Raw genomic sequence first — 16,338 nt, forward strand, 5'->3', positions numbered from 1 at the left:
AAAAAAGGAACTGGAAAATGAAGTGACAGCTCACCCTCATTCTCTGTCTTTTCTCCATGCTGAGGTTCATGTCTCTGAATGCATGTGGACTCTGAACAGAGACAAAAAGATCAGGTGTTTTTGCTGGAGGCAAAAATAAGGTGATCTGTCTGCAGGAAACCAGGTGGGATGATAAAACTGTTGATGAATCCAAAAGGAGTGGAGGGGAGGATGTTTTGTCTCTAACGGTGCACCGGCATCATGGGGAGTAGCAGTGCTGCTACCAGAGGAATTAATGGAAACTGTGAAAGTTATTGGTAAGGATCAGGATGGCAGGTTAATGATAACAGAATTTAATTATAATAATGAAACATACAGAGTAATTCATGTGCATTGCCCCAACATAGGAGGAGAAAGAAAAACATTTGTTAGAGAGCTGAACAAATGGTGTGTAAACACAACAAACTGCTTCATAATAGGAGATTTTAATATGTGTCTGTCAAAGCTGGACAGGACAAATGAAAATAAATATAAAAAAGACAGTAGTAGGACTGAGCTAATTAACTTAATGGAACAAAATAACTTAATAGATAAAAGGAGGAGCCTAAACCCAAATAATAAACAATTTTCAAGACAACAAGTGGTGGAAGGGATCTTAAAACAAACTAGGATTGACTTCTGCTTAGTTTCTCCAGAAATAGTCCAAAGAGTGAGCAGAGTGGAATACAAAGAAAACATGTGGTGAGATCATTCTTCTATGGAGGTTGACCTAGATCACACAGGGATGACCAGGAATGGTGGCTCCTGGTGTCTGAAAAACAGTTTATTGGAGGATGAAAAGTTTATAAGAAGAGCAAGGAGTTTCTTAGCAAACATAGTGGAGGAAATTGACTTTACAGAGGACAAATTATGGTGATGGGAAGGAGTAAAAGAAAGGATAAAGAAGATGTGCATAAACTACAGCAAGCAAAAAAGATGGGAGGAAAACAAGGAGGAATTTAAAATAAGGCAGCAAATAAAAATAGAGCTGGAAAAAAGGAGAAGGTCAAACACATGATTTAACAAAGTATTTGTGCTTTAAAAAACAACTGGAAGTAATAGAAATAAAAAAATGCAAAGGTGCAATAACAAGGAGTCAGGCAAAGCATGCAGTGGAGGGAGAGAGGTGCACAGCCTGTTTTTGGGATTAGAAAAAAGAAAACTGGAAAAGTGCTTCATTAAAGAATTAATAACTGAGGAAGGAAAGAAACTTGACAAAACAGGAAATATTGGATGAGGTGGAGCACTTTTATCAGGAGTTTTTTCCAGTGAAGGTGTGGAAGGAGAGGCTCTTGAGAGAGCGCTGGGGACCCTGAACAGCCGACTTCCTCCTGAGGAGGCTGAATGGTGTGACTCACCCCTGGTTTTAGGAGAGGTGGAGGCAGCCATCGGTGGACTTGGGAGGAACAAAAGCCCTGGCTCAGACGGTATTACTGCTGACTTCTACATCTCTTTCAGAGACCTGCTGGCCCCAGTCCTCCTCTCCCTCTACCAAAGTATGGAGGAGCAGAGGTCAACCCCCAGAACCTTGACGCTAGGATTGGTAAGTCTGGTGTACAAACAGAGGGGGGACAGATCCTGCCTGAAGAACTACAGACCAATCAGTCTACTCAATACAGACTACAAAATACTAGCAAAAATATTAGCAAACAGGTTGAAAAACGTCATACATCACATAGTAGGAGACACACAGTCATACAGCATACCAGGAAGAGAAATTTCAGACACAATACTAACAGTTAAACACGGGGTGCAGCAGTTACAACAGGAGGGGGGGATTTACATCACTGTAGATTTCAACAAAGCATTCGACAGAGTAGAACACAATTTTTTATGGAGGTTAATGAGGACACTGGGGTTTAGGAGCAGGTACATGGGCTGGTTACAATTATTATACAACAACGCACACAGTCAAATAAAATGCAATGGGTTCTTAACAAAACCAATCCAACTCCAACACTCAATCAGGCAGGGCTGTCCTCTCTCTGTGCTTTTGTACAGTTTGGTGGCCGAGCCACTGGCCCAGCTGATTATCACAGACAGGCACATAACGGGGATCATAACACCAGCACAAAGACACATTAAAATAGTACAATTTGCAGATGACACAAACTTATTTCTCAAGAACTCAGAACAGGTGGACAGTGTAATCACACACCTGGACACTTTTTGTAGAGCATCGGGAGCACGGGTGAACACAGAAAAGTCACAAATCATGTTTTGTGGCTCGGTGGCTCGGCCGCCAAACATTTGGGGATTTGAAGAGGCCCAGGAGAGCGTCAAGGTTCTGGGGGTTTACATTGGCAGCGATGCTGCGGCAGCGAGGGACAAATCCTGGGAGGGGCTTCTGGTCAAACTCCCAGGTCAGTTCGGGTTGTGGAAGATGTGGGGGCTGACCCTGAGGGGCAAGGTGGTCGTGACCAACTCCCTCATTTTGTCAAAGTTAACACACACATTGGCTGTCCATGACCTCCCCAACGCAGTACTTGCAAAAATCAATAATCTAATAACTACATTTCTTTGGAAAGGCAAAAGTAACCTGGTAGCACACAGAACAATAATAGACGACTACAAGAAAGGAGGCTTAAACTTAATAGACATTCACACAAAAAAATTAGCATTTAGAAACAAAATCATTATTAAGCATTTGGACAAAAACAACAAGCGCTGTGGAAAGATTTTTCACACAACAGCTTAAAGAAATCAGCAGCTTAGGGAATTTTCAACTGTGTCAGATAGCTCCACATACTCACTATGCCCAGCGAGACAGTTTTTACAGGGAGGTCATGGAGGCGTGGGGGTTGGCACGACCACTGGTGAAGGCCCAAGTCAACACCAAGGCTCAGGTGCTGGCACAGCCGATCTTCCACAACCCGGACATTATGCACCAGGTGAGGCCCCTCCCAGGTGGTTCCCTCGAGGCTGCAGACCTGATTACCATCAGCCACCTGCTGGATCAGATGGGGAGGATCGACCGGGAGCAGATTTGGAGCATCGCGAAGGCAAGAAAAACAGTCAGAGTCAGGAGGAGGGATGTGGAGATCAGATGCTCCACAATCGAGGGGGGGATGCCGTCCGGGTGGAGGGCCACCATCGCCAGTGGGGTGGGTGACCTGGTGCAGGACGACGCCCCAACATTCTCTCTGGAACACAATAACGCAAGTAAGAGCATCACAGAAACAACAACAAAATACTGGTATAAAACATTCAGAAATAAGGTTACACAGCGTCCCACGGCAGAATCGGCCTGGGCAAAGCTATTTCCACATAAACCTATACACACAATTTGGCAAAACATTTTCGCAAAACACTGCAGCACGCAAGCAGCGCAAACGGACTTTAAAATAAGACATAGAGGGATTTTTACAGGTGTCGTACTGCACCAGGTCCATAAAGCTAAATTCGGGAGGAACTGCTCGGTGTGCAGGGACATGCCGGAGGACCTGGAGCACCTGCTGTGGGGATGTCCGGTCGTGGCCCTGTTCATCCAGCAGGTCAGAGGCTTTCTGGCAGATTTTTTGTCTTGGGAGGCCAAAAAAGAAGGGGACTGGCGATGGCACTGGCTGTTCAGGGTCTCAGAGAAAAAGAAGGAGGTGAACAAAAACCTGCTAAACATTGTCCTTGGATTGGCCAGACATGTGACTGTCGTGGTAAAGGAACTATGCCTTATTTGAGGACAAAGAAATCAATAGGTGGAGCTTATTTAAAAATATGCTCAAGTCACACATCAGAATATTTCAGGATGAAAGTGATTTTGAAGAGGTGTTTATGAACCATGCAAAGCTTTTGCTTAATGGGGAGGGGAAAAAATTGTCTTTCAGTTTTAAAGAGTATGTTAAAAAAGGAATCATGGGTTTTTTTGACAGTGTTTTTTATTTTTGATTTATGGGTTTTTGTTTGTGTATAGAAGACAATTTTAAAAGTCAAATGAGTTACTTTGTAAGGGAATCTTGTTTTTTTTTTGAGGGGTGGGGGGGTTTCTTTGAAATGTTTGAGCGGGTGTCAAATGTTTATAAACTGTTCGGGCTGTGGATGAGAGGGTGTGACACCTAAGTGGGAGGGTGAGGTGTTTTTTTTTTGTTTAAGGAATTGTCCGTTTTATGAAATCGTCAGGTTTGTGTTTTTGTTTTTTTGTGTGTGTGAAAGGTATGTAAATATTGTTTGAAGCTTTTTTAGGATGATGTGTAAAATAATGTGAAATGAAATCTTTTGTCAGAATTTTGTACTTTTGATAATAAAAGATAAAAAAAATAAAAATACTGTCATGAGGAGACGTAAAAAGCTTACAGCACCTGGTATTCCCAGGCGGTCTCCCATCCAAGTACTAACCAGGCCCGACCCTGCTTAGCTTCCGAGATCAGACGAGATCGGGCGTATTCAGGCTGGTATGGCCGTAAGCGACAGCAGTACTCGCTTACGGGCCTTTTCTACGTGTCCGTCTTCACCATCCCCTGAGTCCTGATGTCCATGTGAACGTGACAAGAAGCTCTCAACACACTTTGTCCACCATGGCAGTAAAGAGCCGCCGTTACACAACAAGGTATTGATTGTAGCATCACCTTCAGCCCAACATGAAAACGTTTGTGACACAGAAACACGTCAGCGACGATAAATCACCTCACATCACACCATGTACAACAGTGTCGCAGAGACAGGCTCCTGCAAAGGACATTTTCACTCAATTTTAGTGTTTGTTTAAGAAGCTCTACAAGGGAAAAAAAAAGAAAAGAAAAAGACGTAACTAAAAAATAAAATATATACCGCCACGTCTTGTCACAGCATCTATAAAACTGTGGTTAGTTACCAAGTCCTTCGCTTACGGCCATACCAGCCTGAATACGCCCGATCTCGTCTGATCTCGGAAGCTAAGCAGGGTCGGGCCTGGTTAGTACTTGGATGGGAGACCGCCTGGGAATACCAGGTGCTGTAAGCTTTTTACATCTCCTCACAACCTGCACAGGACGCTGTTGCTCATTCTCTGGAGACAGCTGGCAACTAAAACCTCTCTGGGTTATTAAAAGCCAACAAGTGAACTGATTCTGCCTCCACGTCTGCAGGAGACCTTCTCTGTTTCTTGGTTCCTCCTCCGACCACCAGGTGGCGCCTCCTGCTTTGGATTGAGGCTGTATGTGAGAAAGTTGAGGTGGATCAGCTGCAGCTGATGCTGCTTTGTTGTTGCTTCTGTTGTGGCTGTACAGTGGCTCCAGATACAGGATGCAGGACACTGAATCCAGGTGAGCTCAATCAATTCACTTTGATTTGTTGAGCAACATTTGTCATCTCACAGCGCAGAACATAGTAAGGTACAGACCTGATGAATTCCAAACAGAGGACAGAAAAGCCAACAATCCAGAGTTGCCTTTGGACTCCCAATGAGCTCCAGTCAATCAGTGAATGAACCAACTGGCAGATAGTTTGAAAGCATCAAATGTGACAAGAATCACAGAGACACAACAGCTGAGTCATTTCTGGTGCTTTATTCAACCAAATACAAACTAAAGTAGGTTTATTCTGTGTTGTCTCTGCACTCCTTCATGTTGGAGTTGACATCAAATAATGATTCCAGACTTTAAAAGCTTCAAGTTTTAATCTGAGGCTTCAACAGATGCTGCTGCTGGTTTTAAATTCAATTAGTTCAAGATTCTCTCTGAGTGACTTTTTCTTGTGATGTTTGCTGCTGCGTCATTTTAAAAGCAGATGATCCATGTAGACGACATATTTAGTCCCAGTATCATCAGGACCGTTACAATACTGGAGCCAAAGTGTCCTGTTTTACAAATGAAGAGCAAACGATGATATTAGAGAAACACAAAGATTATAAACTCCAAACACAGACTGACAGTAACACAGCTGCAGCAGCTGAAGGAGGGAAAGCTGCAAAAACTGCAGACTGTGTGAAAGTTAACAGGATTAACAATATTACTACCAAATTATCAGCCTCACAAGTAGATCAGACTCTAATTCCAACTGGATGTTGTGTTTAATGAACATGTTCTCAGCTGTATTCTTCTGGCTGCAAGACATCAAACTATGATTCAAAGCGATAAGTAAGCTGACTCTCATGTGGTATGGAACACTACAGGTCAGTGGATACAACTTCAAATATTTCTCACAGGAACAATCTAGAATCATAAATCGTATTGTAATACAAAGGAGGTAGAACAATGAAATGACTTTGCTTGCAGCTCTAAAAACTCCGATCTTCCTCTCCCTCTATCGGTGCTCTGAGCTCCACTGGATCTTCTAATGCTGATGACAGTTTTCAAGAGAACTGATTGGTCAGTAGGAGGAGCTTTTATACACATGGAGTTAGAGCAACACTCTCAACAGTTTTCTACTGATTTAAGAACAGGACAAACTAAACAAGCTGTTGTATAGATTTGTCCACAATCTCCTCTCAAGTGTCCATTTTAGGGAGTTTGCAGTCAACCAAGGCAAACTGAGAATCACTCCCACTGGGAAGATCAGTGAAGGAAGGTCCACCCGGCTGGTCCAGAAGCTCCTGTCCTGCAGAGCAGCATCAGGATGGAGACGTAACCAGGTGAGTTAACTAGGGAACCGACACATTCACACTGACAACTTCCCTCCAGATCACACTTTATGTCTTCAACTTGGACTGGAGATCATTTGTTTGGAACTAAACTCTGCGGGGTTCTTCTGTAGTTGATCCTTTTAATGGAATCAGAGCTCAGCCTCCTGACGTCCACATCAGTCTCCTTCAGTATCCCAGCATCACCAACTCCCAGAACAATACAAGAATAATTCTCTTCATTTATGAATGGGGCAGTTTTCAAAATCCAAGTGACAAAGTCCTTCACAAGATCAGCAAAAGGAAACAGAACAATCACAAAATCATTAGAATTAGAAAAAAGATAAAAACTATTTGGTTCAATATGGTTCATTTATGTTGGTTCTTTTAAAAAGGAAGAATAAATTGATTTAGATGAAATATCACGATGTTCAGTTTAGATTTGAATAATTCTCCTGATGGAACTGAACATCACAGATGACAAGTTCAAGTCCCATAAGAAGGCTGAAAATCCAACAATTCCTTCTGTTTTTACAGGTTGTGACTCTGGTAAATGGTGTCATTTTTTAAAGACAACAGCTGGTGGGTTTTGGATTTCAAAGATTGAACCTAAGTGCTTTTCTTAAACAAACTACTGAGCTGCTGCACAGTGAAATCTTTGAGTGGAGCTCAGGATGAAGTTTTCACTTCTCATGCTTAAATGCAGAAATATTTGCAGTGGTGGTTTTACTGCAAGCATCTACTGATGTCACCAGTAAAGTGAATAAAAACAGTCAGTCTGTGAAAACAGGATTTATTTCACTTTACACCTCTAAGTGTCTGCAGTTAGTTTAGCTGAATCCATGCAAAGATGTTTCTATTTTTCTACATGACAGGAATTTCAGTGAAATATAAATAATAATAAACAACTGATCTGCCTCGTCACAGATCCCACTTTAACCCATGAAGAGCAAATAATATTAATATTTTATAAACAAAATATAAAGCGACGAAATAAACAATTAGTATGCAAAAAATAAACAGCCAGTTCAAAAAAATACAACTTGTTTGAAAAAAATAAACAACCAGCGCGATAAAATAAACAGCCAGTGTGACGAAATAAACAGCCAGTGTGACGAAATAAACAGCCAGTGTGACGAAATAAACAGCCAGTGCGACGAAATAAACTGCCAGTACCATAAAATAAACAGCCAGTGCGATAAAATATACAACCAGTACCATAAAATAAACAGCCAGTACCATAACATAAACAGCCAGTGCGATAAAATAAACAGCCAGTGTGATAAAATAAACAGCCAGTGTGATAAAATAAACAGCCAGTGCGATAAAATATACAACCAGTACCATAAAATAAACAGCCAGTACCATAACATAAACAGCCAGTGCGATAAAATAAACAGCCAGTGTGATAAAATAAACAGCCAGTGTGATAAAATAAACAGCCAGTGCGACGGAATAAACAGCCAGTGTGACGAAATAAACGGCCAGTGCGACGAAATAAACTACCAGTGTGACGAAATAAACAGCCAGTGCGACGAAATAAACTGCCAGTACCATAAAATAAACAGCCAGTGCGATAAAATATACAACCAGTACCATAAAATAAACAGCCAGTGCGATAAAATAAACAGCCAGTGTGATAAAATAAACAACCAGTGTGATAAAATAAACAGCCAGTGCAATAAAATAAACAGCCAGTGCGACAAAATAAACAGCCAGTGCGACGAAATACACAGCCAGTGCGATAAAATAAACAACCAGTGTGATAAAATAAACAGCCAGTGTGATAAAATAAACAACCAGTGCTACTGGGTTAAAGAGCAAATAAAAACATGAAAAATATTTTGTAAAAGTGAGAGGTCGGTAGCAGCTTTAATTTTTTCTTACAACTTTTCAGTGACCCTCCCAAAATATCTGTTGTGCCCCCCCAACTAAAATTAATCTGGATCCGCCCCTGTCTATAGCATCAGATTATTTGTTTCTAAAAAATATTTCTCCACCGATATGCACAGTATTAAAAACATACGGAGCCAAAACTTACGTTAAACAACCAGTAAATGAACTGTATCCTATAAGATCAGCCTCTGATTGAAGGCTAGTAGAGCCTATATCTAGAGTTCAGCGAGAGTCTCTCGTGTAAGCTTGATTTTTTTCTTCTTAATTCTTATTTTCATAACCAAGAAAAACCCAGTTCCAGGAAATTACTAGCTTTTGCTTAGTATTTTCTGACATGAAACATTTCAGCTTCAAACAGGAACCAAACCTCTCATGTTTTGTAAAAAGCTGTACACAACCACATTACAAGTGCTTCTTCATATCTTACCAGCAAACTGTCTGATTTGCGGCGGCCGGCGAACACGGACCCACAACCTCCTTCTCTGAGCTGATGCTGCTGCTCGTATTTGCTGTCGAATTGGGCTGAACAGACACAGATTTAGTTTTACTACAACTGTGAGGGATATAAATGACACAAATCTTCATTTTTCCACCACATCTCTTCCTGCTGACCTCTTTGTTCCTCTTCTGACAGCTCTACTCTGTCCTCCACCAGTTGAAGACTCCTCTTTTTAGTTGGAGCTTCAGCAGCATCAGCAGCTTTCCTCTTCTCTCCTCGCTGACTGCAGCCCTCTAAAGGGTCGCTGATGGTCTCTGCACAGGACAAAGTTACAGGACAAGTGCTTGATTTGTTTGTGAGATTTGTTTCCACAAGTGTGGAGACACAGGGAGGCACAAAATCACCCATATGGGACAAGAACAATCACATAAAACCATATAAAATGACTGAAGTGGGTAAAATGTCCAACATGGAAAATTAGAATCCATGAACACATGCAAAATGACCAAAATGGAACTAAAAACAACATGGAAAGATAGAAAAGGATCAAACTGAGAAACAACATGGCCAAAATTAAACACAAAATGATCAAAATGGGATATAAAATAAACAAAATATACAACAAAAGTAACAAAGTAGAACAAAAAAGGTAATTAAGAGGTGCGAAATGGCCAAATATGAGCCACAAAATTATTAAAATGGACAAAAAAATCAAGAGGTAAATTAGCAGAATGAAACATGAATAGGCCAAAATGAAATACAGAGATGTTAAATGAGACAGAAATAGCCAATAAGTGAAACAAAATTAACTAAATAAAACAATAAACAACATAAATAGATGGAAAATAAAATAAACCACAAAATGACTCAAATAAAAACATCCTTAAAGACATACAATACAACACACTGAAGCTTCATCCAATCAGCCTGACACTGTGGGAGCCCAGTGATACTCAACAGCGGGCCACCCACAGGTCCGCAGGACGTCTGGCCACATTTTCTGGCCACTTCACTGAACTCAACTGAGTCAAGAAAGAACGTTTCAAATGTAGCTTTCACACAGGATAACTGCCGTGAGCAACGCTGTCCTCAAGGAACAACCACTGCTAGGGTACGGACAAGGAATTTGCAAGAATGATGCTTGCTTTGTTGTGCGCAACGTGACACCAGGCTGCCTTGTCCTGTACTGTGCTGCATTTGAGGAGCCATTTTTCACTTTCACCGGTCTCACCATTGTGTTTCCAGAATTGTGTGGCTGTGTGTGTTCTCAGTGCTGATGGTGGAACGGCCACGAGCCACCAAGCAGCTACTTTTGCACTTCCACCCATTGTGAGACCATAGTGTGACTGAAAGCTCACCGTTCGACCCTTCTGTTCTTTCTCCAACTCGCTGAAACCCGTGCAGAAAGATCTGACTTGGATAGTGTGACTGAAGACCTTTGCCGTCCACTGCCAAGAGGAAAACCACTCTCTCTTCAAACTGAGTTGCGTAAGCATGACGACGCCACAGAAGCAGCTGGTGCTGCTGGCTTTGTTTGACAGCTTTGGTGGTCACTGCCCAATCTGCCAGAGCGTTGTTATTAGCTTGTTTTACTTCCATTCTACAAGGCCAGAGAAGGATGCACCGTTCCTGGCAGCACTGCAGTACCAGGTCGATGCGTGGAGTGAAAGGAGCAAACCCCTCTTTCAGCTCCCAGTGCTAAAAATCCATTTAATATATAGTCCTCACATTGGAGGACGTATCAGATATTAAACTGATAAGAACAGATCCTACATTTGATCTTAGCCAAAAGGCCGAGAAGCGATGACCCCTGACCTTTTGCTGCCCGGGCCCAACCCCCTGGTGAAGTCCTCACTGACTCCGCCCACAAGCTCCACCGAGCACCACCCAAACCCCCGTCAAGCACAGATCCTCTGCTTTCAACCAATAGATACGACTCTGCCAGACGGCAAAGCCTGACAAAAATAGGCTAAACTCGTTGGAGTCACTCTCCACGGAAGTCTGAACAGACTGAAGATGGAAGTTACTTCAATTTGAATTTAGTTTTAAATCAACTCCAGCAAAAAATCCAATTTTAAATTATTCACAATATTAAGTTGGTGAAACGTTATTATGTCAAAACAATATAAACATAAATAAATGTTTGCAACTTAAAAGGTTTAGCTAAATCAGTACCTTGGGCTTGTAATCTTGCAACCATGCATTTAACTAATTTAATTAACTTGTAAAAGTGTATTTTATATAACAGGATTACACCTTTTAAATGCATTAGCATGTAGATAACTTTAATTTTGCAGCTGGTAAAGCCGAGGCTGGCTTTAATTTATATTTATTTTACATCTTGTGAATTTCCACTAGGGGAAAAAAAAGCATCTAATAATACACCAGAACTTATATTTTGAATTATTAATCTGAATCTGTAAAGTAGCTCTTTAATACATTATATAATAAATGTACAATGTCCTCTAAAATGTGCAGCTCAACTTGGTTTTGTGTAAACAACTTATTAACCAGGATGTAACTCTAAATGTAATCTGGAAATAATCTATAATGATGTTTTATTTATTATAATGAAGTTTTATTTTTGAGGAGGTCTTGATCCAGCCCAAGCTCTCTATGAAGACGAGAAAAAACTCCCCATGGAAGATGGGAAGAAACCTCGGGAAAGGCAATTCAAAGAGAGATCCCCTTTCCACGGACGGCTGGATGGAGGCTGCAGGAGAGAAGGAAGAAAAAACAACATGAGTTCTTGTGGTTTGACAGAAAACAGCATCAGAGCAGCATTAAGTGGAAAATGATGACAGTTGCTCTGACACACTTTCAAGAAGTCCACAAGAGTTTGGGAAGATGATGGTACGACACATACGTTCAACGTCGGCGCGTATGTTAGGTTTGGAATGTTTCGTCAACTTCTCAAGTCTACCAGAGTCTGTGCAGACTTCAGAAGATGGAAATACATCTTGTATTTTTTTGAGAAAGCAAGTATGAGTCAGTGTGAAGTAAATTTAAATGAAGGGAAATTTTATCACGTTAAAAAATGCCGAAAGTTACGTTACATGGATTTCCTCGTACTCAGTGATGCAGACAACTGAAGTCGTACCGTCCTCTTCCAAAGATTTTAAGAGTTTGTACAGACTTTGGGAGAGGACGATAGGATGTACACTTCCTGCGTCTACGAGTACAAATGAGTCCATGTAATGTAACGTTCGGCATTTTCCAAAGTCTACCAGAATTTGTGCAGACTTGGTAAGATGACAGTACGACGTATACCTTCAACATTGGTGAGTACTTAAGAATTCATAAATTTCATCACCTGCCAAAGTGTACAAGACTTTGAACAGACTTGGGAAGAAGACTTGTTCTTTCTGCATCGGCGAATACATGAGGGTCCAACTGAAACTTCGTGATCTCCTCAAGTCTGTGAGAGTTAATGCAGCCTTGGAGAGATGCGAGTCCCTAAATGTAGTCATTTTGAAGTCACCAGACTCTGTGCAGACTTGGGTCGATGACAGGTCGACGTGTATTTTAAAACTTTACTTTATACAAGTGAGTCTGCTTAACGTAAGTTCCTTCATTTTCCAAAGCCTGCATGAGTGGCTCAGACTTAGGAAGATGATGGTACCATGTATACTTCTAACATTCGTGAGGACGTGAGGTTTTGTAAACTTGTGATAAACAGTTCAGAATGTTCTACTGTGAGGTAAACTAAAACCTCAGAAACAGGATTCTCCCAACAGCCTACCTTGGCCTCCGCCTCCTCCAGCAAACCTCCGCTGCCCTCCGGAGGGAACCGGTCTCTCCAGAACCAGGATCAGCCTGAATCCACTTCCTGCCACTTCTATAAAGGCGCTTCCCATTCTGAAACATGAAACATAGCGGAGGGTGAGGTTCTGAAGCTCCACAGGAGAACGTTCCCACCACTCTGGCTAACATTAGCTGCAGGTTCTAATCATGTTTTAGTCTAATGTTTAAACTACGTTTTACAAATATTTTCATTTCCAGAAATGTTCCTGTAAAGTTAATATGATTCTTTTAGCGTCAACATTCAAAAGATGTAGTCAGGAACACAGATTATGTTCTTTGATTACAAAGTAGGAACGTTCTCAAAACAACATTTAAAGAGTGTTTTCCAATTGTGAGTGAGGCCTCTGGTGATTTTTTATAAAATGTTCATCTAATATGATATATTAACAAATGTGGAACGTTCTGGCCACAATGTGTTTCAGTCATGGAGATGTTGAGGAAAAGCATTATTGAGTTAATTTTTATTGTATAATAAATTTTATTTTATTAATTTTTATTATATTGTTAATTTCTGTTTATTTTTTTTTGTTTTTAATGAATTGTTAATTTCTGTTTATTTTATTTGTTTTTATTGAATTGTTAATTTCTGTTTATTTTATTCATTTTATTGTACTGTTAATTTATATTTTATTTCTTTTTATTGTATTGCAAATTTTTATTTATTTGGTTCCTTTTAATTGTAGGGGTTGAAAGCCTTTGACGGATGAAAATTTTCGCATTTTTACTTAATACTTTATACTTTGCGAATCAGCAAGTACGCCGTGGTTTGAGATATAATTTCTACAAGTTCGAGACGGTTCGTGTCACATAAATTCCAACACTCTTTTATTAATTTCTATTGTATTCTTAATTTTTACTTATTTATTTAATTTTTATTGTAATGTCAATTTTTATTGATTTTAATAATTTTTATTGTATTGTTTTTTATTTATTTTAATAATTTTTATTGTATTGTTAATTTTCATTATTTCATTAATTTTTATTGATTTTATTCATTTTTATTGTACTGTTAATTTTCATTATTGTATTGTCAATTTCTGTTTATTTTAATGATTTTTATTGTATTGTAAATTTTTATTGACTTTATTCTTTTTTGTTGTATTGATAATTTTCATTATTTTTGTCATTTTTATTGTATTGTCAATTTGTGTTGATTTAAACAATTTTTATTGTAGTGTTAATTTTCATTACTTCATTAATTTTTATTTATTTTATTTATTTTTATTGTAATAACTTTTATTTATTTTTATTGTATTATTAATTTTTTCATTTAATTTTATTGTATTGGTAATTTTTTTATTTTATTCATTTTTATTGTTTTGGTAATTTCCATTATTTCATTAATTTTTATTGTATTGGTAATTTTATGTAGTTTAGTCCTTTTTATTGTATTGTCAATTATTGATTTTAACAATTTTTATTTTATTGGTAATTGTTATTTATTTTATTCATTTTCATTGTATAAAAAAGAATAAAAATGAATGAAATAATGAAAATTAACATTTCATTATTTCATTCATTTTTATTCTTTTTTTTCATTTTTATTGTAATGTTAGTTTTCATTATTTGATAAATTTTTATTGTATTGTAAAATTTTATGTATTTTAATCATTTTTGTATTGTTATTTTTTTTATTGATTTTAATAATTTTTATTGTATTGCTAATTTTCATTATTTCAGTAATTTTTATTGTATTGTCAATATTTTTATTGATTTTAAGAATTTTTTTTGTAATGTTAATTTTCCTTGATTTAATGATTTTTATTGTATTGGTAATTTTATTATTTTTCGGAATTTTTATGGTATTTTCAAATTTTATTGGTTTTAACAATTTTTATTGTATTGTCAATGTTTATTGATTTTAATATTTTTTTTATTGTATTGTTAATTTTCATTAATCATGACTTTTTCTTGTATTATTATTTTTTCTATTTCATTCATTTTTATTGTATTGTTAATTTTCATTATTTGATGAATTGTTATTGTATTGTCAATTTTTATTGATTTTAATCATTTTTATTGTATTGTTAATTTTAATTATTTCATTCATTTTTATTGTATTGCTAATTTTCATTATTTCATTAATTTTTATTGTATTAGGTTTTATTTACTTTATTCATTTTTGTTGTGTTGTTAATTTCTAATTATTTTATTTATTTGTATTGTATTGATAATTTTTTGTTTAATTCATTTTTATTTTATTAAGTTTTATTTTATTGTATTATTAATTTCTCATAATTTCTTGTATTATATTGTTAATTTTATTTTTTATTTTATTTAGTCATTTTATTGTATTGTCAATTTTTTCTATTTTATTAATTTCTACTGTAATCAGTTTTATTTTATTCATTTTTATTGTAATTCTAAATTTTTATGTTATTTATATTTTATTATGTTTTATTTTTAATTGTATTATTAATTTCTAATTCTTACATTTATTTGTTATTGTTTTGGTAGTTTCATTTATTTTAGTCATTTTTTTGTATTGTCAATTTTTTTATTTTAATCATTTTTAGTGCATTGTTAATTTTTATTTATTTCATTCATTTTTATTGTATTGTTAATTTCTAATCATTTTATTTATTTGTATTGTATTTACAATTTCTTTATTTAATTCATTTTTATTTCATTAATTTTATTTATTTGCATTGTATCAATAATTTCTAATTATTTAATTTATTTTATTATCTGGTTAATTTCATTTTTTAATTTGATTTTATTGTATTGATAATTTTATTTATTTTAATAATTTTATTGTATTGTCAATTTTTATTGATTTTAATAATTTTTATTGTATTGTTAACTTTCATTATTTCATTAATTTTTATTGTATTAACAATTTTTATTTATTTTAATCATTTTTAGTGTATCGTTAATTTTTATTTATTTCATTAATTTTTATTGTATTGCTAATTTTCGTCATTTCATTAATTTTTTATTGTTTCCTTTTTTATATTATTAATTTCAAGTTATTTTATTGATTTTAATTGTCTTGATACTTTTTAGTTTTATCCATTTTTATTTTGTTAGGTTTTTATTTTATTGTATTATTAATTTTAAATTTTTATTTTTATTTTATTATATTGTTAATTTTATTTTTTATTTTATTTAGTCATTTTTATTGTATTGTCAATTTTTTATATTTTATTAATTTCTATTGTAATCAGTTTTAATTTTGTCATTTTTATTGTATTGTTAATTTCTCATTCTGTTATTCATTGTTATTGTAATTCTAAATTTTTATTTTATTCATTTATATTTTATTACATTTTATGTTTTTTGTATTATTAATTTCTAATTATTACATTTATTTGTTATTGTTTTGGTAGTTTCATTTATTTTAGTCATTTTTATTGTATTGTCAATTTTTATTGATTTTAATCATTTTTAGTGCATAGTTAATTTTTATTTATTTCATTAATTTTTATTGTATTGTTAATTTCTAATCATTTTATTTATTTGTATTGTATTTACAATTTTTTTATTCAATTCATTTTTATTTCATTAAGTTTTATTTATTTGTATTGTATCAATCAATAATTTCTAATTTTAAAATTTATTTTATTATCTGGTTGATTTTATTTTTTAATTTAATTTTATTGTATTGATAATTTTATTTGTTTTAATAATTTTTATTGTATTGTCAATTTTT

General features: G+C 35.9%; 1 protein-coding gene and 3 non-coding genes across 7 annotated transcripts; 1 reads left to right on the plus strand and 3 right to left on the minus strand.

The window, feature by feature from the left end:
• Positions 1-445: 445 nt before the first annotated feature.
• Positions 446-13,622, minus strand: LOC129347288 (uncharacterized). Of its 4 annotated transcripts, XR_008600760.1 has the most exons (5): positions 12,625-13,622; positions 9,056-11,595; positions 8,871-8,965; positions 1,377-3,161; positions 446-790 (listed from the first exon to the last, which is right to left on the minus strand). XR_008600760.1 is itself a non-coding variant. In XM_055008339.1 (4 exons), exons 2-4 carry the CDS (start codon positions 9,288-9,290, stop codon positions 2,730-2,732), a joined length of 762 nt encoding a protein of 253 aa, XP_054864314.1. In that variant the 5' UTR covers positions 9,291-11,595; positions 12,625-13,622; the 3' UTR covers positions 446-2,729. The 4 variants fall into 4 exon arrangements, 1 of the variants encoding a protein (XP_054864314.1); XM_055008339.1 differs by having other exon boundaries at positions 446-3,161; XR_008600762.1 differs by lacking the exons at positions 446-790; positions 1,377-3,161 and adding an exon at positions 5,961-6,525 and having other exon boundaries at positions 8,871-11,595; positions 12,625-13,620.
• LOC111570018 (5S ribosomal RNA) lies at positions 4,299-4,417 on the minus strand. The gene has a single exon (XR_002746246.1). It is a non-coding gene; the product is annotated as a 5S ribosomal RNA (ribosomal RNA).
• On the plus strand, positions 4,833-4,951 carry LOC111575760 (5S ribosomal RNA). The gene has a single exon (XR_002746760.1). It is a non-coding gene; the product is annotated as a 5S ribosomal RNA (ribosomal RNA).
• LOC129348352 (U2 spliceosomal RNA) lies at positions 10,496-10,687 on the minus strand. Its single transcript, XR_008600889.1, has one exon. It is a non-coding gene; the product is annotated as a U2 spliceosomal RNA (small nuclear RNA).
• Positions 13,623-16,338: the final 2,716 nt, after the last annotated feature.

This window comes from Amphiprion ocellaris, chromosome 24 (assembly GCF_022539595.1).
Source record: "Amphiprion ocellaris isolate individual 3 ecotype Okinawa chromosome 24, ASM2253959v1, whole genome shotgun sequence".
Classification (NCBI taxonomy): Eukaryota; Metazoa; Chordata; class Actinopteri; family Pomacentridae; genus Amphiprion; species Amphiprion ocellaris.